Source organism: Pocillopora damicornis, chromosome 10 (genome assembly GCF_964200805.1).
Source record: "Pocillopora damicornis chromosome 10, jaPocDami1.2, whole genome shotgun sequence".
Lineage (NCBI taxonomy): Eukaryota > Metazoa > Cnidaria > Anthozoa > Scleractinia > Pocilloporidae > Pocillopora > Pocillopora damicornis.
Window position 1 is genome coordinate 17,388,870 of NC_142679.1, and position 22,600 is coordinate 17,411,469.

Below are 22,600 nucleotides of genomic sequence, written 5' to 3' on the forward strand. Positions count from 1 at the left end.
CTTTTCGTTCTTATCTTGGTGATAATATCCGTCCCTCCATAAACTTAAAGCCCACCACAAGAAGTGAACTGGAAAGTATTTGTGACATGTTCGCTTCAAAGAAGGCTCCTGGCTATGACAGTATCCCAATGCATGTCATTAAATATTCATTTCACCTTATTTCTGCTCCATTGGCAGATATTATCATCTATCTCTGCTAAAAGGCATTTTCCCGGACGAACTTAAAATCGCTAAAATTATTCCCATCTTCAAAGCAGAGGATGTACAATCGCTTGGTAGAATTTGCCGAAAAACAAGATATACTTTACCGCTGCCAGTTTGGATTTCGGAAAACTCGACAATCACTCGCAACTAACGAACAAAGACTTTCCAGAAATCGCCGTTTGTGTCATCATTGGTACCGGTGCCATCATCACATTCCATTTTTTTGAGGCCGTCAACGTTATGCAAGTGGACCCTAAGGTGATACCTTAACTTTCTAAAGACGGGAAACGAGTATAGCCTCTCTTGACCTTCACCATTTCCCCACTTTCCAACCTGGAACTCTCCACTTACTAGTCGACCCCATTCTTTGCAAATGCCAGCTAACTTAGAATTGTCATCCCGCGTCGCTCTCACAAACGAACCACAGGCGTCCGGTTGCTCATCTATCTGACCGCTGAAGTACCGGACCATAGCTTCGCCTGAGCTGTTGGAAGCTGTGACCACGTGGAATGTGCGTCCCTGTTTCTTGCGGCAGTGGAATCTCAGCTGAGTGAAGGACAAGTGTCTTCTGAGCTCTTTCATGGCACTTTTCTGCAGAACCATGTGTGACTTACCTATTCCACGGTATGATGTCTCAACTGACACCTTTGGAGAGGGACTTCCGAACTCAACATTTGACACCAGAAGCCAACTTCCTAAAATAAAACAAACCTAAATCATCTGGTGACATCCATGTAATTAGAATTTTGGACATATTAAATGTAACGGGACCGAGTGGCGAATTTGAAAATTAGTTTTGTCCAATTCGACTTATTTTAGGAGAAAATCGGCATTATCAACTGAAATTCCATTTCCGGTAAAAACAATAGCGAGAAGTCGTGACGTAAGCGGTGGAACCAAAATATTGCGCAACACATATTCCCCAGTAGAACTGGTGTGGGAGTTCGTGTAAGTAGCGGTAGTTCGGAAGATGTTTTTTCAGAAGGTAGCGACTCGAATGCCTTAAGCTTAGTACATGACAGCGCTGGGGATAATCCAGAATCTTTAGGAGAGTCTGGGCCACGTCCTTGACAATATGAGCCGCGTAGGGTTCACCGAAGCGATCCGCACGAAGACAGTACAGAACATGTCGACAGCGATGCGACCGTCTCGGAAACTCAGACTGGTATTTAATTTACTTTGTGATTTATTTGTATTTAACATGAAAATGCAATACAGCGAGGGTACCATCTAAAGGAATGCAACAGAATTTTTTTAAACTTGAGCTTCTGAGAGTGTTTTATATAAAATTATCAAAGGTGCGAGTGTGGAACTTGTCAACCAGTGCCGAAAACTCATGAAAGTGTTTGTTGTACGGAAATCGGGCAATTGTGACAAAATGGCCTGAAACCCATATAAGTTGTATCACTGAGCATCCAGGTTTTCAGTCAATTTGCCTCGATTTCTGGGTGCTGGAGACGGCCAAGTACGCTTACAGGCAGCAGTAAAGCACAGATAATCACACCAGAAACGACTAAGCTAAATATTTTCTGTTTCATCTGTTTTGTTACATTTTGAGATCGATTTACTTGAGTTGTTTCTGCCATTGATTTAATAATACAATACTAGAGCTAGTTGTTTTTCGCTTCTTTCCTGGCAGGAAATTTCGCTAAATTGCCTACAGATAGCTTGTTCGTTGGTGTTGGGGATATCTCAGCAAACACCTTAGGGTCGCTGTGCTATCTTGTGCGGTAAACAATATCCTTCATCTCAGAAGCATTTCCATCGATAAAACAAGTTGTATCATGTGCATTTCCTTGTGTGGCCTTCATAATTGTCCAACCCTGTTTGTGTTTGCTTCGATTTGCATTATTGAAAAGATAGTTTTGCAAGCTGAAATCAGGATCTGTTAAGTTGTACTCAAAATGATGAATATTGTCCTACTGACCTTTGAACGTATTTTCACTGCTGTGAAAACGGTGACACAAATTCTTCTGCTGTTTCTCTGCAGGGTTTCTCAAAGGAAGCACTAAGTGGGGCTGGCATGGATTTTCTTATAGAACATAAGGGTTGATTATGGGATCCTGTATAGAATTCTTTGTATAGAACCGACAAAATTCCAGATCACGTTATAACACACTGATATCAACGAATTCTCTTTCTTTGATACGTGTTTCGACAGGCAAAGGTTCAGACATGTCAGTGTCTTTTACGGGCTCAGCGCTGGCTCCCAAACAACTGGCTTCCCCATAATCTTTCATTAAATGAGAAAAAAGATGTTTTTAGAGAACCAATAAAGCTATTGTTGTTTAATTAACGAAACGTTCTCATGTAAATCGATTTTGTACTTTCTCTGTTGACCTCTAACTTTTGAAGAGCTCAACTTCTTTCTCAGTTTGGTCAGCCACTTCCGAATCCTCGTCGTCTGCCGACTGTATGGGTCGTTTTTCGTCTTCCGAATAATTTGCTTCTGGTGAGGCCTGAATCGTCGGTACAGCACCAGGAATAAAAATGACTGATACAAACAACAGAACGTTCGAACGGCTCGACGAAATCGGCTATTTTCACTTGAACAAATTTCACAAATTGTCGCTTCAAATTTGCGTCATTTGGAAATATTTGCATTGTATGCCCAGTTTTGTTTGAATCAGTACAAAACTGGACGGCACAACGCTTCACCATTACGAAAAAATTGATTATATTGAAGCAAACTGTACGTAAAAAAAAATCATGACGAGACCAGCAAACAACGGCTGTAGAAAAGACTCCTTCGTGCCTCACGCGATTATAAAACGAGACTTTGGAGGATCCACCCGTGACGTCACAGGAAAGATGGCGCCATTCAAGATGGCGAATGTTTCGAATTTGGAAGAGCTTTTACAAAGTGAAAATGGACTTTTGAGAATAAACGAATGGTACCTTTGGTGTACTTGATATATTTACTAAACATCTATGTGAAAAGAAAATGAACGTTTTTTGGGTTTACGTGACCTTTAACGGTCCTATTACACTGTCCAATTACAAGTATGACGCGTACACTGTCCTATTAGTGCTCAAATCGGCCGGCTGATGTTAACCAATCACTTTCGGGAATTCTACTATAGTTTTGATTCAAAACATAATAAGGATCTTTGTAGAGAAGGCACGAATAGCCAAAACCAGAACGTTCCAATAACAACTGCTCCAAGTCAAATATACTCCTGTTGAAGTCCTCGTGTCTCAAAAAAACAATTCATTCTCTTACCATCATATCTTGACATATCGCAATAGACCTTCAAAGGGTTTCCACTCTCTAGGTCGATCCAATACTCACCGTCTCCTTTGGAGTGTCCAGAGTCCAGAATTTCTTTACAGGAGAAAGCCGGATGAGCAGAATCCCAACCTCGTTTATTTGCATAGGAAAAAAGAAGAATAATCATTTGAAACGAGGAGAGGATCAAACTAAGAAACAAAACACGCCACAGAAGTCATATTCCATATGTAGTTCCTCTCGCGTATTTATTAGATAGCTCTTGATTTTGGAATCTTTGTATGATCCATAGCATCTTTTAATTCAAATTAAGAAAATGGAAAACCTATCATTATAATGAAAAGCAAGAGATTTTAAACTTCATATTCTCTCAGGAAAGGTTATACACGGATGTACGCGTCACATGAGAGAGCTCCGAAAAGCGCTAATCAGAAGTAAGAAATAGGTCACCAGTTTTGAGTTGTAAAGAGGGAGTGGCAGGGGTGGCAGAGTCTTGGGGAGGGGGGAAGATATCGTTTTTTTCAAAGGGAATGGAGAGGGGATCAGTTGTCGCTAACAGAGTTTAAAGGTGGGACTAAAGAAAATTGGCGGCCAATGAGGAAGATCGATAGAATAATTCGGAACGTTATGGAAGGATCAGGAAAACTTTATTGTGACAACCAAACTACTCTGACCCTTCATACCCCCCGTACCCCCCACCTCCACTAACTTTTCCATAATGTTCAGCACCTTACTCAACAGTACCTCTTGCATGATAATAAGTAGAACGTGGGCTACGCCTCAGGTTTTCCGGACTTGATTTTTTGGTTTGATTACTCAATTGACATTCCTTCTTTGCATCATTAGCATTCGATTTGCTGTTGTAAGATTGGCAGTTTTCATCTTGAAGGCATCTCAATCCACAGCTTATTTCGTCAGCATATAATGTCTTGGTGATATGACCAATTAGCTCAAATCCTTGAAAAAACAACACAATCGTGTTTCATGTTCTCATCACTCAGTTTATTTTGGATACTTTCATAATACAGTTTGTGTGTAGTTAATTACCCTGTCTTAAAAGGTCATCTTGATTCTTGATATCGTACAAAAGTGAATATGAAGAAGCCCTGAGAGTTATAAGAGTTGCACGTAGAAAGTTCCCGTAGTTTTTACCTGATTTTGGGGCGATCTCATATTTTTTTTCTACGGCGAACTGCTGTGGCCAACAGGGTATAAAGGAAATTTACTACCAATGAGGGGGATTATACGAATGTCACAGAGCCTCTTTTTTTTTCGAGGGGGGGGGGGGGAGGGATCATATAAAGTTTATCGTGACACAGCCAAAATCTGTGTCATCCGATCCGAGTTTTCGCCCATGTCACTTAAAACATTCAAATCCCGTCGGAAAAAAATATCACTGTGTCGAGAGGTATAACGCATTCACGTGTAACCTTCAACTCTCTCGAAAACCTCGTCCCGCTATAGTCAGTGTGCAAAGACGAACTGAAAGCCACAAGAAACAAAGCAACACCGCTCAACAGAACGGGACAGAAATGGAAACCATCTATAAGTCCTCATACGAGGGGGTTCTCCTATCATATCAAAGGTTTCTGTGTCAGAAAGTCCACTGAACTCACACGAGCGACAATCTCGCTAGGAGTTTGAGACTGGCCATTGCTTGTTTGAAGACCAGTGGCATCTATGTTCTCTCAGTGATGCAATGCCGATGCCTCGATCGCGAGCAGATTTGCTCGATTGTTCATGATAAAATACTGTAAACAGTAACTAGAACTCATGTTTGTTCGATGAGTTAATTCGAGAGAGAGGATTCTTCGATCATGTGTCTCGATTTATATTTAATCCTTACAGGCCTTTGGAAACGAAAGAGTTCTAAAACTAATCTGAATGCACCCCCTTACGGAATAAGATTGACAGAAAAATTGATCCGTCTGTTGAATCGACAAATTCTCACCTGTACTGATCTGTAAATAACGTCTTTCTGATTTTCAAGATCTTGAGGATGTACAACATGATCTGAGTCACTGAATTCACAATAGTACGTTTCATCCCCCATTAGTCCGATGTTGATCGACATACATTCATCCTCTAAATAACACTGCAATTCACAATCCTCTGGCTATTCTTTCACATGCACGCTGATTACGTGATCGAAGGACAAGGCGCTTCATTCGACTGAGAATTCAAACTAGAGCGTACGACATTCATCTCATGATAATAAATGCATACGAAACGTCATTTGCTCTAACAAAGGTGTAACACTAAAAACATCAGCTTTTAAGCTCTTTGTGGTGGCCAGTTAACGTTAACAATTCAGTTGATAAAACCAAATTCTTTTGTCATACTCCCCTACCGACACAGCACTACTGTTTCTCTCAAAACTTACCCCCTTTATACTTCGGACAAAGTTCCTCGTGCTCTCAAAAATTTGAACGATTTGACTCTGAAATAAATGAAATAACAAATTGTCAGATTTTAAAAAAACACCTTGCCCCAATATTTATTTATATTCACGCGGAAATCAGTATATTTACATATTCCGTGACTAAACAAAAGGGAAAGGCTAACTCTTCGAACCTTAATTGTTCTTGGAAATAAATAAAGCAGCATAAACTACTACATAGAAAACCGTGTTTATCTCATTGACTCCTTTAGGATGCGGTGCGGTGCATGTAAAACTATAACTACATGATAAAAACAGTGGAGCACTGTCGGTAAGCCTACCACAAGGAAGAAGCGAGCGTCAGACACGTGCCTAGATGTTTGTCCGAAGGCGGGAAACCGGTATATCCTGCCTTCATCTTCTCCATGTCCCCACTTTCCAACAAAGTACTTTCCACTTACTAGTCGCCAATCTTTGAAAATGCCAGCTAACTTGGAATTGTCATCCTATTTCAATCTCACAAACGACCCACAGGCATCCGATTACTCATCTGTCTGACCGCTGAAGTACTAGACCACAGCTTCACCAGAGCTGTTGGAAGCTGTGACCATGTGGAACGTGCGTCTCTGTTTCTTGTGGCAGTGGAAGTCGGTCTCAGCTGAGTGAAGAACAAGTGTCTTCTGAGTTCGTTCATGGCACGTTTTTGCAGAACCATGTATGACTTACCTATTCCATAGTATGATGTCTCAATTGACACCATAAGAGAGGGGCTTCCGAACTTAACATTTGACACTAGAAGCCAACCTCCTAAAATAAAACGAACTTAAAGGGCATGTAAACCCAAAAATACATGTTTTTCTCATACTGTGTAAAAAGTGGCGTAGAAAACGAATTTGAAATTCGTTTTGTCCAATTCGACTTATTTTTAGGAGAAAATCGGCATTTTCAACTGAAATTCCATTTCCGGTAAAAACAATAGCGAGAAGTCGTGACGTAAGCGGTGGAACTAAAATATTGCGCAACACATATTCCCCAATAGAACTGGTGTGGGAGTTCGTGTAAGTAGCGGTAGTTTGGAAGATATTTTTTTTAGAAGATAGCGACTCGAATGCCTTAAGCTTAGTACATGACAGCGATGGGGATAATCCAGAATCTTCAGGAGAGTCTGGGCCACGTTCTTAACAATATGAGCCGCGTAGGGTTCACTGAAGCGATCCGCACGAAGACAGTACAGAACATGTCGACAGCGATGCGACCGTCTCGGAAACTCAGACTGGTATTTAATTTACTGTGTGATTTATTTGTATTTGACATGAAAATCCAATAAAGCGAGGGTACAATCTAAAAGAATGCAACAGAAATTTTTTAAACTTGAGCTTCTGAGAGTGTTTTATATAAAATTATCAAAGGTGCGAGTGTGGAACTTGTCAACCAATGCCGACAACTCATGAAAGTGTTTGTTGTACAGAAATCGGGCAATTGTGGCAAAAAGTAGAGTAGCAAGGGCCTGAAACCCAGATAAGTTGTATCACTGAGCATCCAGGTTTTCATTCAATTTGCCTTGATTTCTGGGTGCTGTAGACGGCCAATTGCGCTTACAGGCAGCAGCAAGGCACAGATAATCACACCGGAAACGAGTGAGCTAAATGTTTTCTGTTTCATCTGTTTTGTTACATTTTGAGATCGATTTGCTTGGGTTGTTTTTGCCATTGACTTAATAATACAATACCAGAGCTAGTTGTTTTTCGCTTCTTTCCTGGCAGGAAATTTCGCTAAATTGCCTACAGATAGCTTGTTCGTTGGTGTTGGGAATATCTCGGCAAACACTTCAGGGTCGCTGTGCCATCTTGTGCGTTAAACAATATCCGAAACATTTTTCCAGCGGATTTTGGATCACCTTACACTGGATTAAAACCGCCAAACCTTTGAGAGAAACAAAGGTATATATTAATGCAGATCTTAGTTATTTATGTCTTACAGCACTGGAGGTTATGCCCGTTCTTTATGAGATATCTATGCATTGCTTTCCTTCATCTCCGAAGCATTTCCATCGATAAACAAGTTGTACCATATACATTTCCTTGCGAGGCCTTCATAATTATCCAACCCTGTTTGTGTTTGCTTCGATTTGAAATACTGAAAAGATAGTTTTGCAAGCTGAAATCAGGATCTTTTAAGTTGTACTCAAAATGATGAATATTGTCCTACTGACCTTTGAATGTATTTTCACTGCTGTGAAAATCGTGACACAAATTCTTCTGCTGTTTCTCTGCAGGGTTTCTCAAAGGAAGCACCAAGCGGGGCTGGCATGGATTTTCTTATAGAACATAAGGGTTGATCATGGGATTCTGTATAGAATTCTTTGCATCGAACCAACAAAATTCCAGATCACGTTATTACACACTGACATCAACGAATTCTCTTTCTTTGATACGTGTTTCGAATTCAGGCAAAGGATCAGAGGAGTCAGTGTCTTTTATGGGCTCAGCGCTAGCTCCCGAACAACTGGCTTCCCCATAATCTTTCATTAGATGAGAAAAAAGATGTTTTTAGAGAACCAATAAAGCTATCGTTGTTTAATTAACGAAACGTTTTCATGTAAATCGATTTTGTACTGTCTCCGTTGACCTCTAACTTTTGAAGAGCTCAACTTCTTTCTCAGTTCGGTCGGCCACTTCCGAATCCTCGTCGTCTACCGACTGTATGGGTCGTTTTTATACTTCCGAATAATTTGCTTCTAGTAAGGCCTGAATCTTCGGTACAGCACCAGGAAGAAAAATTACTGCTACAAACAATTTGTGAAATTTGTCTAAGTGAAAATAGCCGATTTCGTCGAGCCGACGAAATCGGCTATTTTCACTTGTACAAATTTCACAAATTGTCGCTTCAAATTTGCGTCATTTGGAAATATTTACATTGTATGCCCAGTTTTGTTTAAATCAGTACAAAACTGGACGACACAACGCTTTACTATTACGAAAAAATTGAATATATTGAAGCAAACTGTAAGTAAAAAAATCATGACGAGACCGGCGAACAACGGCTGTAGAAAAGACTCCTTCGTGCCTCACGCGATTATAAAACAAGACTTTGTAGGGTCCACCCGTGACGTCACAGGAAAGATGGCGCCATTCAAGATGGCGAATGTTTCGAATTTGGAAGAGCTTTTACAAAGTGAAAATGGACTTTTGAGAAAAAACAAATGGAAACTTTGGTGTACTTGATATATTTACTAAACATCTATGTGAAAAGAAAATGAACGTTTTTTGGGTTTACATGCCCTTTAAGTGATCTGGTGACATTCATGTAACTAGAAATATTTACATATGAATAATGGTAACCTGACCGAGTGGAGTCCAATTTGGTCTGTACTCATACGAATGATTAGCAAAATCGTATGACCGCGAAGCGGGAGTCCGATTTTTTTTAATCACGAGTATGATTACAGATAGAATTGGACGACAAGAAGGACAGTTACCAATTAATCAAAACAATGACAAAATTTGAGAAAAAAAAGAGACTAGATATCAGTTATACGTTTTCATAAATACGAAAAACAACAGTTTACTCGGCGAAATTGGCATCTCAATCCACAGCTTATTTCGCCGGCGTTTAATGTCTTGGTGATATGACTAATTAGCTCAAATCCTTGAAAAACAACACAAACGTGTTTCATGTTCTCATCACTCAGTTTATTTTGGATACTTTAATGATACAGTTTGTGTGTAGTTTATGACCCTGTCTTAAGAGGTCATCTTGATTCTTGATATCGTACAAAGGTGAATACGAAGAAGCCCTAAGAGTCATGAGAGTTGCTCGTAGAAACTTCCCGTTGTTTTTACCACTTCACGGGTTTATTTGGAACAATCAGTTGGTAGAGCATTTGTTAGAGGGAAAAATTATGTATTTTAGTTTAAGACACATTTTAAATTTATTTATCGGTTTAGACCCAGTTCTGTATTTTGTTCGTTCTTTTACTCGACCGGTTGAGCGGTAAAGAATGATGAACGAGTTGTTCTATTCAAATTGTTGTTATTCAAATTAGTTATAACCAGAAAAAGTAAATTGTTGATATATCACAAAATATTGTATTTAGGGTTTTCGTGGGTTTTGGGATAAACATCTTAAAAATAATATTCATATACTTTCACATTTGGAATATTGGGTTATTCGGGTTTTTTTTTTTGGTAGTTAAATAAAATGTGTGTAACAATAGCAGTTCACACCAGTTACTTCTTAAGCAAGTACCTTGTACAGCTTTGATGATTACAAACTAGAGTATGCTAGAGGTCATGTCGCTTGTTGGCCTGACCTAGAATAAAAGTACTGTGGAACCAAAGATTGTCTTATCACTCACGTCCGTATAAGCTCGCTCGAAGTACATCTCCGTGTACCAGGAAATCGTGATGAGTTTCCGTTCTCGCTGCCAAGTCGTCTCTACAGAGTTATTTCCCCCAGTTGTTATTGTTCCGTCCGCGAAGATTCAGTTTTCCAGTTTTGAGGCGAAAAAACCTTATCGTCACACACTGCACCGGTATCGCAGAGGTCATGGGTTCAAATCCCGTACAGGCCGGAATTTTCTTCAGGCCTTCTTTTCACTACTGCTTAAGTAGTGTTCATTACTATGAAGATCGCGTTCACATTCACTTTTTTAACCGCACTTCAAATCTATGACTTCCATATATTCACAACCGTTTCTCAGTATTTTTATTTATTTATTTTTTGTTTTAGATTCTTATTTTATCTTGAGGGAGTAATATGGAGAATTCTTACCATGGTTAGGCGTAAGGCCGGTAAGGATTAAATTAAAAAATAGAAAATTGAACGGACAATCCGCTCTCGACAATTAGCTTGATACAACAAACACGATTCATAGCTATTATTCGTTTACGGTATTTTGTCATGAACAATCGAGCAAATCTGCACGCGAGGCATCAGCATTGTATCACTGAGAGAACATAGATATCACTGGTCTTTAAACCTACAATGTCCAGTCTCAACCTCTTAACGAGATTGTTGCTCGTGTGAGTTCAGTGGACTTCCTGACACAGAGACCTTAGATATGGTAGGACAACCTCCTTTGTATGGAATGACGATTATTTTAGCCTCCCAATTGTAAACTGCTTACGCTATGAAAAGAGCCCTTACATAACCTACCCTGGTCCGCCACAACGGCAACGTTTTCTTCCAAGGGGCACATGACGTTGCTGATATCGAGTTTTGAGTCGACTGAAAACCCGAAGGAAAAGGAGCTTATTATGGGTGCTAAAAGCATAATATAGTTCTTGACTTGTTTGAAGCTCTGAACACGATAAATTTTTTTTTATATATATACATAATGCCCGGTTATTATGTTTGATATAAACCTCTCAATCATCGAAAATTAAAATCTCTTCGATTGTGATTGGTTGCAGTATAAAAACTCGTGTCATGTCTTAAAAGTGGAAAAAAAACCCTCCCCCAATCCCCGAGGGGTTGAAGGTCAAAATCTGTATGATTACTTTTTTATTGTCCGGGAGATTTCCCAACTAGCCTCGACCTCTTCTGCTAAGCATGGTTTTTCTCAACGGCTTCCCGCCATAACAAACAGGTCGTTGAAATTTTCATGTGTCAGTAGTCAATTTTTATCGAGCTGCAAAGTGTTCTTTCCTCTTCCTCTGGAATTTTTAGTACTCACGCGCGACGCTCGCGATCCGATCACCTAGTCAATCATGTTAAGAGTCCTTCAACTTAACTTTGAGGTTGACGTGGTCACTAGTTCAACCTTTTATTTAGAAGGAAGCAGTTGTGAAAATTTAATCGTTATGTACCTCTCAACTCAAATACGTTTTTTGATTGGATGGTAAAAATATGTCAGACGCCGTGAATCAAAATACACTAACTTTCTAGGGTGAACAAAATTCACTTAGTCCCCGAGGATACAACCACTTTAACTCTCGACTCTCGCGCGATAAGGTTGTTCACCGTGAGACCGCGGCAAATGTGTGTGCCAGCCCACTTACAAAAAGTAATTTTTGGCAGTCATATTCGGTTTGGGATGTATGAGAAAATATTTTCAAAAATAAAAATTAAAATGACAGGCCCTACGAGAAACAATGACTGAGGATTGCTTTCCCTTGCCCCGAAATGGAAACAAAAACATTCTTATAACCTGATGAGTGTAACGGTGCATTTGTCTTTATTTTGCTTTATTGGTTTGTAACTGTTATTCGCACAGTCAAGGGTTGCTTGGTGTACATATAGACGCAACTAACGAACAAAGACTTTCCAGAAATCGCCGTTTGTGTCATCATTGGTACCGGCGCCATCATCACATTCCATTTTTTTGAGGTCGTCAACGTTATGCAAGTGGACTCTAAGGTGATACTTGTTTTTTTTCATGACGGGATACCAGTATAGCCTCTCTTGACCTTCACCATGTCCCCACTTTCCAACCTGGACCTCTCCACTTACTAGTCGACCCCATTCTTTGCAAATGCCAGCTAACTTGGAATTGTCATCCAACGTCACTCTCGCAAACGAACCACAGGCGTCCGGTTGCTCATCTATCTGACCGCTGAAGTACCGGACCACAGCTTCGCCTGAGCTGTTGGAAGCTGTGACCACGTGGAATGTGCGTCCCTGTTTCTTGTGGCAGTGGAATCTCAGCTGAGTGAAGGACAAGTGTCTTCTGAGCTCTTTCATGGCACTTTTCTGCAGAACCATGTGTGACCTACCTATTCCACGGTATGATGTCTCAACTGACACCTTAGGAGAGGGACTTCCGAACTCAACATTTGACACCAGAAGCCAACCTCCTAAAATAAAACAAACCTAAATCATCTGGTGACATCCATGTAACTAGAATTTTAGACATATTAAATGGTAACAGGACCGAGCGGAGTCCATTTCGGTCTGTATTCATATTAGACGAGAAGAAGGCCTGTTACCAATTGATAAAAACTTTGACAAAATTTGAGAAAGAAACTGGACATCGGTTATACGTTTTCATAAAAACGAAAAACAACAGTTTACTCGGCGAAATGCGAGACAACAGCGCGCACATGACGCGTTCTGTCCACTCACACAGGCATGACGCGTTAACTGTCCCTTTAACGGTCCTATTACACTGTCCAATAACAAATATGACGCGTACACTGTCCTATTACTGTTCAAATCGGCTGGCTGATGATAATTAAATTCTGCTATAGTTTTGATTAAAAACATAATAGGGATCTTTGTAGAGAAAGCACGAATAGCCAAGACCAGAACGTTCCAATAACAACTGCTCCAAGTCAAATATACTTTTGTTGAAGTCCTCGTGTCTCAAAAAAAATTCATTCTCTTACCACCAGATCTTGACATGTCACAATAGACCTTCAAAGGGTTTCCACTCTTCCCTGGGTCGATCCAATACTCCCCGTCTCCTTTGGAGTGTCCAGAGTCCAGAATTTCTTTACAGGAGAAAGCTGGATGAGCAGAATCCCAACCTCGTTTATCTGCGTAGGAAAAGGGAAGAATAATCATTTGGAATGAGGAGAAGATCAAACTAAGAGACAAAACACGCCACAGAGGTCTTATTCCATTAGTAGTTCCTTTCGCGTAATTATTAGATAGCTCTTGATTTTGGAAATTTAAATTCAAATTAAGAAAATGGACAACCTATCATTATAAGAAAAAGCAAGAGATTTTTAATTTCATATTCTCTAGGGAAAGGTTATATATGGATGTACACGTGACATGACAGAGCTCTGGAAAGCGCTAACCAGAAGTAAGAAATAGGTCACCATTTTCGACTTTTTGACCCTTGGTCTTAGGGGGGGATATCATTGTTTTCAAAGGGAATGGAGAGGGGATCAGTCGTCGCTAACAGAGTTTAAAGGTGGGACTAAAGAAAATTGACGGCCAATGAGGAAGATCGATAGAATAATTCGGAACGTTATGGAAGGATCAGGAAAACTTTATTGTGACAACCAAAATACTCCGACCCTTCATATCCCCCCCCCCCCACCCCCCACCTCCACTAACTTTTCCATAATGTTAAGCACTTTACTCAGCAACAACGAATTTAATAACGTTAGATCTGCCCCACAGGGGATTCCCTGTGGGGTGCCTCAAGGTTCTATTCTTGGTCCCTTATTTTTTATCCTGTATGTTAATGATTTGAACAATGCTTCCCTGCTTGATGCAATCTTGTTTGCTGATGATACAAACTTATTTATCTCCCATAATGACCCTGTTTACCTAATTAACACATTAAATAGAGAATTAAACAAATTGTCAACCTGGTTTGCAGCAAACCGGCTCTCCTTGAATTTAGCCAAGACTAATTTTATGGTATTCAAGCCTTGGCAAAAGAAGCAATCCTTTGAATTTCAAGTTTTCATAAATGAGCAGCCTATTCTTCGTGTTTCTGAGACCATGTTTTTGGGTGTTTTATTAGATGACAATTTGACCTGGAAATCGCATATATCCTTAACAGCAAATAAATTATCCAAATCTATAGGTATTATTCATAAATCTAGGTTTTTTCTCTCTACTCACTCCATTCGTACTTTATACAATTCTATGATCCTTCCATATTTGTATTATTGCAATTTAGCTTGGGCTGGTACCTATAAGTCAAACCTTCAAAGAATTGTAACCTTACAGAAACGTGCGTTAAGAATAGTAAGCAATTCTACATACATCGCCCATACTGGCCCTATTTTAAAGGAACTTAAACTCTTAAAATTTCATGATATCCATTCGTTTCAATTAGGTACTTTTATGTTTTCATTCGAGAACTCTACACTCCCTTCCAAATTCAATAACTTTTTTTTACTGAATAGTCAAATCCACAATTATAATACTAGGAATGCTCAGTCCTTCCGTTTGCCACTGTGCAGAACGAACACCAGGAAGTTTTCAATTTACTTTCAAGGTCCAAACTTTTATAATTCGTTAAATTCTGACATAACTAGTTCTCCCTCCTCCGCTTCTTTTAAAAGAAAGCTTAAGGAATTTCTTCTCTCTAAGTATTAGCTTCTGTAAGGCAGTAATTCTTAACTAACTTACTTAATATGTGTGTGTGTGTGTGTGTGTGTGTGTGTACGTGTGCGCGGTCAAAGTTAATTACCATAAGTCCATATTGTAATTCTAATATAAGATTAGTTATTTTAAGTGAGAAAACCTGACTTGTTATAAGCCTCGTGGTTTCTTTCAGGTTTTCTCGCCATTTATTTTCTGTCATCAATTTTCTTCATTTTTTTTTTTTTCCATGTGTAAATGTCGTATATGGCAAATAAATATTGTATTGTATTGTATTGTATAACAGTACCTCTTCTATGATGATAAGTAGAACGTGGGTTACGCCTCAAGTTTTCCGGACTTGATTTTTTGGTTTGATTACTCAATTGACATTCCTTCTTTGCATCATTAGTATCGGATTTGCTGTTGTAAGATTGGCAGTTTTCATCTTGAAGGCATCTCAATCCACAGCTTATCTCGTCAGCATATAATGTCGTGGTGATGTGACCAATTAGCTCAAATCCTTGAAAAACAACACAATCGTGTTTCATGTTCATCACTAAGGTTATTTGGGATACTTTAATAATACAGTTTGTGTGTAGTTAATTACACTGTCTTAAGAGGTCATCTTGATTCTTGATATCGTTCAAAGGTGAATTTGAAGAAGCCCTGAAAGTTATGAGAGTTGCGCGTAGAAAGTTCTTGTTGTTTTTACCCGATTTTGGGGCGATCTTATATTTTTTTTGGAGGGGGGGGGGGGAATTGTAAAGTTTATCGTGACACAGCCAAAATCTGTGTCAACCGATCCCAGTTTTCGCTCATGGCACTTGAAACACTCACATCCCGTCGGAAAAAAATATCACTGTGTTGGGAGGTATAACACATTCACGTGTTACCTTCAACTCTCTCGAAAACCTCGTCCCTGCTCAAGTCAGTGTGTAAAGACGAACTGAAAGCCACAAGAAACAATGCAACACCACTCAACAGAACGAGACAGAAATGGAAACCAACTAGAAGCCCTCTCATCCTGTAATTTGAGAAAGAAAGAAAAACAGATGACAAATGTTGCCCTTCTCCCTTCTTAGATGCTACAAATAGTTTTGATTGTGAATTTAGGGTTTTTGCTAATTACACTTTGTCTGACTCAGCGAAAGAATACGAGCGCTTTTTAAACTACCAAGTCATATAAAGGAATTTTCCTTGCTAAGTATTAATTCTTGTTTGCTGGCTTGCACAAGTTACTCACCCGATAGTAAGTAAATACATCGAGTTTCTCACTCACATTCACCTTCCTTTTCTTACTTTTCCTCGACTTTTCTTCTCACGTTTATGCGGTAGTAAAGGTCTTTTGAATTTATACTTCTCACTCAAACGTATTTGTCGAAGTGGCTGACTATTCAAGATTCATGTTGTTATCAAAGTTAGATAGCAATCTTCTTCTGAAGTTTAAATGAACCAATTTTCTCTAAATTGAATGACTTGGTTTCTCCTTGAAACCAGTATATTCTTACCTTCAGTTTCTTTCCACTCCTCTCGTATTTTTTGTATTGAAAAACTCTTTTATCAACTTTTCATACAATTTTAATGAACCTTAGGTAACAATGAAAATTATAGAAATGAATAGAAACAGCTTGAGAACCCATTCATAAATTATGCATTGGTCAGTTTTGCACGAAGTACTGATCACGACTTGGGTTACCGATTCTTTACATTCGAGTAAAACGTGGGGGCGTTTGACTTAAATAGCGAAAAAACCGCGATTATTCGGATTCCTTTTATTATCTGGACTTCTTTTGTCCTGCACCATTTATGAGCATCAATTAGTCGCATTTGGAATCCATAAGAACTTTTTCCCACCAAACAAGGCTAAATCCGCCTAATGAAAAAGAGCTGCAGGGTGTACTTTCAACTTTAAAAGTTTTGACAGAATTTCTTCCTACGTTCTGACTCGTACATTTATGAGTCATAATTTGTAGGTATATCTGCCATACCATTCCATGCACGTTAAATCTGATAACCGAAGCTAATATACTAAGAAACATTTATTTCTTTACATTCTCTAATTATTTTTTCATCATTTGCACTCTACCTACCCTGCTAATATTGTTTACTTTCGCTTTCAGACAATTCTGACACAGACTCCTGGCAAGGTCGATAAAATAATTGACTAATGACTGAGTCCAAGGGAAACAATGAGTTCTGTTTCCATTGCAGGGCAATCCTCATTGTTTCCCGTGAGACCAGTCATTTTAATCTTTAAAGTATTTCCTCATATATACCTCCCAACTCGAATATGACTGCCAAAATTTACTATTTGTATGCGGGCTGGCACAAATTATCACGTGAGAGTTGAAAGTTCAATTTGTTGTTTTCCCAGGGGGCTTAGGGGTTCTTTACATTCGAGTAAAACGTGGGGGCGTTTGACTTTAATTGAGAAAAACCTCGATTATTCGGATTCTTTTTAATATCCGGACTTCTTTTGTCTTGCACCCTTTATGAGTATCAATTAGTCGCATTTGGGATCCATAACAACTTTTCCCCACCAAACAAAGCTAAATTCGCCTAATGAAAAAACAGCTGCAGGATGTAATAGGATGCAACAGAGAGAAATGAAAACTGACAGAATTGCCTCTCAAGTTGTAACTCGTACATTTATGAGTCACAATTTGTAGATATATCTGCCGTACCATACATGTAGTTATGTGTTCCTTTTTCAGACCCGCGCACGGATCCAAAAATCTGATAACCGAAGCCAATATGCTAAGAAATATTTATTTCTTCGATGCTCTAACTATTTTCTCATCTTTTGCACTCTAGCTACCCTGCTAATATTATTTACTTTCGCATCCAGATAATTCTAATACAGACATCTGGCAAAGTTGGTAAAATAAGTGACTAATGACTAACTCCAAGGAAAACAACGAGTTTTGCGGGGCAAGAGAAAGCAGTCCTCACTGTTTTCCGTGGGGCCAGTCACTTTAATTTTCATTTTTTTCAGTATCAGTCTTTTTTTCAGTATTGTCTCAACACGAAAATGACTGCAGAAAAACTATTTTTTGTACGCAGGCTGGCGCACACATTTGCTGCGGTTTCACGGTGAACGACCTTATCACGTGAGGGTCGAAAGTCAATTCGTTGTTTCCCTAGGGGCTAGTGAATTTTTTTTTCCCCTTGAAAGTTGGTGCATTTTGATTCACGGCTCGTGACAATCAAAAAACCTATTTGAGTCGGGTATTGCATATATATATTGCGCTCAAGAGCTTTAGACAAGTCAAGAATTATATTATGCTTTTTAGCAACGTTATGTATTCCTTTGAAGAAAACGTTGCCGTTGTGGCGGACCAGAGTAGGTTATGTAGGGGCTTTTTTCATACCGCATGCTTGTTTACAGTTAGGAAGCTAAAATGACAGTCAAGTGCTTGTTTATTTCAAATTGCACGAGAAAAATCATATGATTACGTGTTAATAATATGCATGGAAAAATACGAGATGGCTCATCATAATTAAGCATAAGCAAAGCGCGAGAATCGAGTGCAAAAATTATTTATTCAAACCATGTCTTCGGTCAAAACAACCGCGCACGATCAAAACAATAATATGCAATAATATCTTTACAACTTTAAGGCGCAAAAAAGTCCGGCTAAACAGTTGAAGGAATTGTTCAGTCTGTGTCCGAATCATTTTCGATAAAATTGAATCGTCGTTTCCGAGGTTTAACCATGTTTGTTTTTAATTTCGGCGTTGGATCGCTCGAGCAAAGTGTTAAATTGGGTCGGCTCGTAATTTTCGATTTCCTTGGCAATTCCCTTCTCTAAACATCACTTTTTCCCAACCGACAACCAAATAGCAATGCTTTTTACAGCGTTTTCGTTGTTTGAGCTGTTTTTCAGCAACGTTGGCGAAAGAAAACCTACTTAAAACGCCGACATCCAAGGCTCACATTTGATTGGCTATTTATGTATTTTTTTGATTATTGACCAATCAGAATGTCTGATTTGTTACTTTTTTTTGCACTAAATTAACCCTCTTCTGCATTGAATTAACTCTCTTCTGCACTGAATTACCTGAAAACCACATTTATCTTAACCAATCAGAACTGAGTGATTTTTCCATGTATATTATTAATGAAATACTGTAAACAAATAATAACTACAACTCGTGTTTGTTCTGTGAGTTGATCCTCGAGTGAGGATTGGTCGTTCATTTTTCTAGTCTTTTATTTACTTCTTACGGGCCTTCGGAAACGAAAGAGTTCTAAAACTAATCTGAATGCATCCCTTTACGTAATAAGATTGATAGATAAATTGATCCGTTAGTTGAATCGAGAAATTCTCACCTGCACTGATCTGTTGATAACGTTTTTCCGATTTTCGAGATCTCGAGGATGTAAAACATGGTATGAGTCACTCAATTCATAGTAATATGTTCCATCACCCTTTGGTTCGATGTTGATCGACATACAATCATCCTCTAAATAACACTTCAATTCACAATCCTCTGACGATTCTGTCACATGTACGCTGATTACGTGATCGACAACCAAGGCGCTTCCTTCATGTATAGGAAACAAAATTGAAGATGGTACGCATTTGAAGCCTAATTGTTTTAATAATGTTATATTTTAGAGTGTTACTTTAAACATTTTATGGTAAATGAAACATTTCCTGGTCGACACTCGTCATTCTAGCTCATCACCTGTCCTGTGCTTACAAACCTGAGTTTCCTTGAATGATATCCCCAATCTCTGATTTATGATTAAAATACCCGAGGATTACGCCGAATTGTTTTATACTTTGGAATCTTTGACCTTAACATCCCTCGTCTCATTCGATCCCTTAACACGGACAATTGAGCCTTATCTAATTAGCTGAAAACGGCGAATAAAGGGGACGACAGTATAAAGAGAATACGGAAACTTTGAGAAATTCTTAATGCCAAACTCAAGCTTTCACAAAGGGCTTTCAAACTATAGTCCGTACTGATCACTTTTTCGGTGCTGTCAAGAACACAGATTTTTAGAGGGGTCGGAGTTTTGATATTTGTGACTATAATCAGTTTACGCAAACATTTTCATTTACAGAACCACGCAACACTAAACTGATTCATAAAATGTCAGATTTGTCTAACACATGAAAGCTTAAACTGACATAAAGTGTGATCTACAGTGTCGGAAAACTAATCTCGTGCAGTAACATTATTACCCATTCAAGGTTTTATAGGTTATAGAGGGATTCATGAGAGGATCATGTTCTCCTGTAAATGAGAGAACCAATGGTGGAATGATGTTCTTCATCCTCTCTTAAGGAAACATAAGTGAAAAATCTTAAACGAATAGCTTACCACTTCCTTGAGAGACTTCGAACGAGCCAAGCGCTTTAAAGAAAGGAAAAGTGCGATCGGGAATACTCGTTCTGACATGCAAAAACTTTTGTAAAGCTGTCGGGAAAAAGGTCATAAAACTTGCCGCGGCACTTAAACCCTTTAACCCCTAAGAGTGACTAACATCTAATTTCTCCTTACAATATCACCGCTGAATCACACATGAAAGTCATGAGATTAGTGGAGATGATCACCAACTAAAGCAGCTCTTGATAGCTAGACAAATTTTCTATGTCACAACCTTAGTAAATGTTCAGAGAACGTTATGGAGAATATGCATACTGATCTTAGGGTGTAAAAGGTTAAAGAAGATTGTCGCAAGCTCTAAGGTGATACTTATAACGAACAGACCGCATAACTTGGCTTGGAGTTTTAACGGATCAAGCTAACTAAGAAGAGTCGCAAGTACAGATCAAGTTGTGCAACCTTTAGTTTGTTATAATCCTCATTTCTAAAGAAGGAAAACAAGCGGTGTGACCAAACAAAAGAGAAAGGCTTACTCCTCTAACCTCAATTGTTCTTGGAAATAAGTAAAGCTACACAAGCTTCTGCATAGAAAACCGCGTTTTTATCTCATTGACTCCTTTAGGCTTTGGTGTATGTAAAACTATAAGTACACGATAAAACAGTGGAGCACCATTGGTGAGTCACAAATGCAAGGAAGGGGCGAGTGTCAGACATGTGACCTAATTAGAAATTTGTACGCTTAAACTTCCTTATAACCTGCAGCTGGTCACGGTGACTGCGCATTTCTTGTGTTCGTCTTTGTTTTGTTTATTCGTTTGTTGAAGTTATTCGTACAATCAAGGGTTGCTTAGGGTACAGAAAGCTCTGAGTCACACGCAACTAACGAACAAAGACTCTTCAGAAATCGCCGATTAAGTTAACAGTCTGAGAGGCGATATCATCGCATTCCACGTCGCAGAGGTCACCAACGTTATTCAAGTGGACCTTAAGACGATACTTAGTTGTCCGAAGGCGGGAAACCGGTATAACATGTCTTCATCTTCTCCATGTCCCCACTTTCCAACAAAGTACTTTCTACTTACTAGTCCCCAATCTTTGCAAATGCCAGCTAACTAGGAATTGTCATCCTACTTCAATCTCACAAATGAACCACAGGCATCCGGTTGCTCATCTGTCTGACCGCTGAAATACTGGACCACAGGTTCACCAGAGCTGTTGGAAGCTGTGACCATGTGGAACGTGCGTCCCTGTTTCTTGTGGCAGTGGAAGTCAGTCTCAGCTGAGTGAAGAACAAGTATCTTTCATGGCACGTTTCTGCAGAACCATGTTTGACCTACCTATTCCACGGTGTGATGTCTCAACTGACACCTTAGGAGAGGGGCTTCCGAACTTAACATTTGACACTAGAAGCCAACCTCCTAAAATAAAGCAAACCTAAGTGATCTGGTAACATTCATGTAACTAGAATTATTTACATATGAATAATGGTAACCTGACCAAGTGGAGTCCAATTTGGTCTGTAATCATACGAATGATTACCAAAATCGTACGACCGCGAAGCGGGAGTCCGACTTTTCTAATCACGAGTATGATTAAAGACAGAATTGGAAGACAAGAAGGACACTTACCAATTAATCAAAACAATGACAAAATTTGAGCAAGAAACTAGATATTAGTTATACCTTTTCATAAAAACGAAAAACAACACTTTACTCGGCGAAATGCGAGACAACAGCGCCCGCACATGACGCGTTCTGTCCGCTCATACGACATGACGTGTTAACTGTCCCGTTGACTGTCCTATTACACTGTCAAATTGCAGGCATGACGCACATGCTGCCCTGTTGTGCTCAAATAGGCAGGCTCTTGATAACCAAACACGTTCGAGAATTTTTTTATAGTTTCGATTAAAAAACATAACAAGGATCTTTGTAGAGAAAGGACGAATAGCCAAGACCAGAATGTTCTAATTGAAACTGCTCCAAGTCAAATATACTCCGGTTAAAGTCCTCGTATCTCAAAAAAAGACTTATTCAATTACCGCCATATCTTGACATGTCACAATAGATCCTCAAAGGGTTTCCACTTTTCTCGAGGTCGATCCAATACTCTCCGTCTCCTGTGGAGTGTCTAGAGTTCAGAATTTCTTTACAGGAGAAGGCCAGATGAGCAGAATCCCAGCCTCGTTTATCTACATCGGAAGAAGGAAGAATAATCATTTGGAACTAGGAGAGGATCAAACTTAAAAAACAAAACACCCCACAGAGGTTTTATTCCAAAAGTAGTTCCTTTCGCGTGATCATTAGATAGCTTATGATTTTGAAAATATTGTAGGATCCATAGCATCCTTCAATCTCAAGTTAAGAAAATGGAAAAGTTATAAGGAAAGGCATGAGAACATTAACTTTATATTCTCTGAAAAGCGCTGAGCAGAAGTAAGGAATAGGTCACCA

At 39.2% G+C, this 22,600-nt stretch overlaps 2 protein-coding genes and 1 long non-coding RNA gene across 4 annotated transcripts in view; 2 read left to right on the forward strand and 1 right to left on the reverse strand.

Moving 5' to 3' along the window:
* The window catches only part of LOC113678566 (enoyl-CoA hydratase, mitochondrial), a 148,001-nt gene that overhangs the window by 43,841 nt on the left and 81,560 nt on the right, over positions 1 to 22,600 (reverse strand). The gene's annotated exons all lie outside the window — the stretch shown is intronic.
* Positions 999 to 2,500, forward strand: LOC149039173 (uncharacterized). The gene is made up of 2 exons (XR_016180676.1): positions 999 to 1,369; positions 2,195 to 2,500. It is a non-coding gene; the product is annotated as an uncharacterized LOC149039173 (long non-coding RNA).
* On the forward strand, positions 6,642 to 8,397 carry LOC149039174 (uncharacterized). Of its 2 annotated transcripts, XR_016180671.1 has the most exons (4): positions 6,642 to 7,089; positions 7,395 to 7,450; positions 7,577 to 7,753; positions 8,089 to 8,397. XR_016180671.1 is itself a non-coding variant. In XM_089185965.1 (3 exons), exons 1-3 carry the CDS (start codon positions 6,940 to 6,942, stop codon positions 8,149 to 8,151), a joined length of 390 nt encoding a protein of 129 aa, XP_089042091.1. In that variant the 5' UTR covers positions 6,646 to 6,939; the 3' UTR covers positions 8,152 to 8,397. The 2 variants fall into 2 exon arrangements, 1 of the variants encoding a protein (XP_089042091.1); XM_089185965.1 differs by lacking the exon at positions 7,395 to 7,450 and having other exon boundaries at positions 6,646 to 7,089.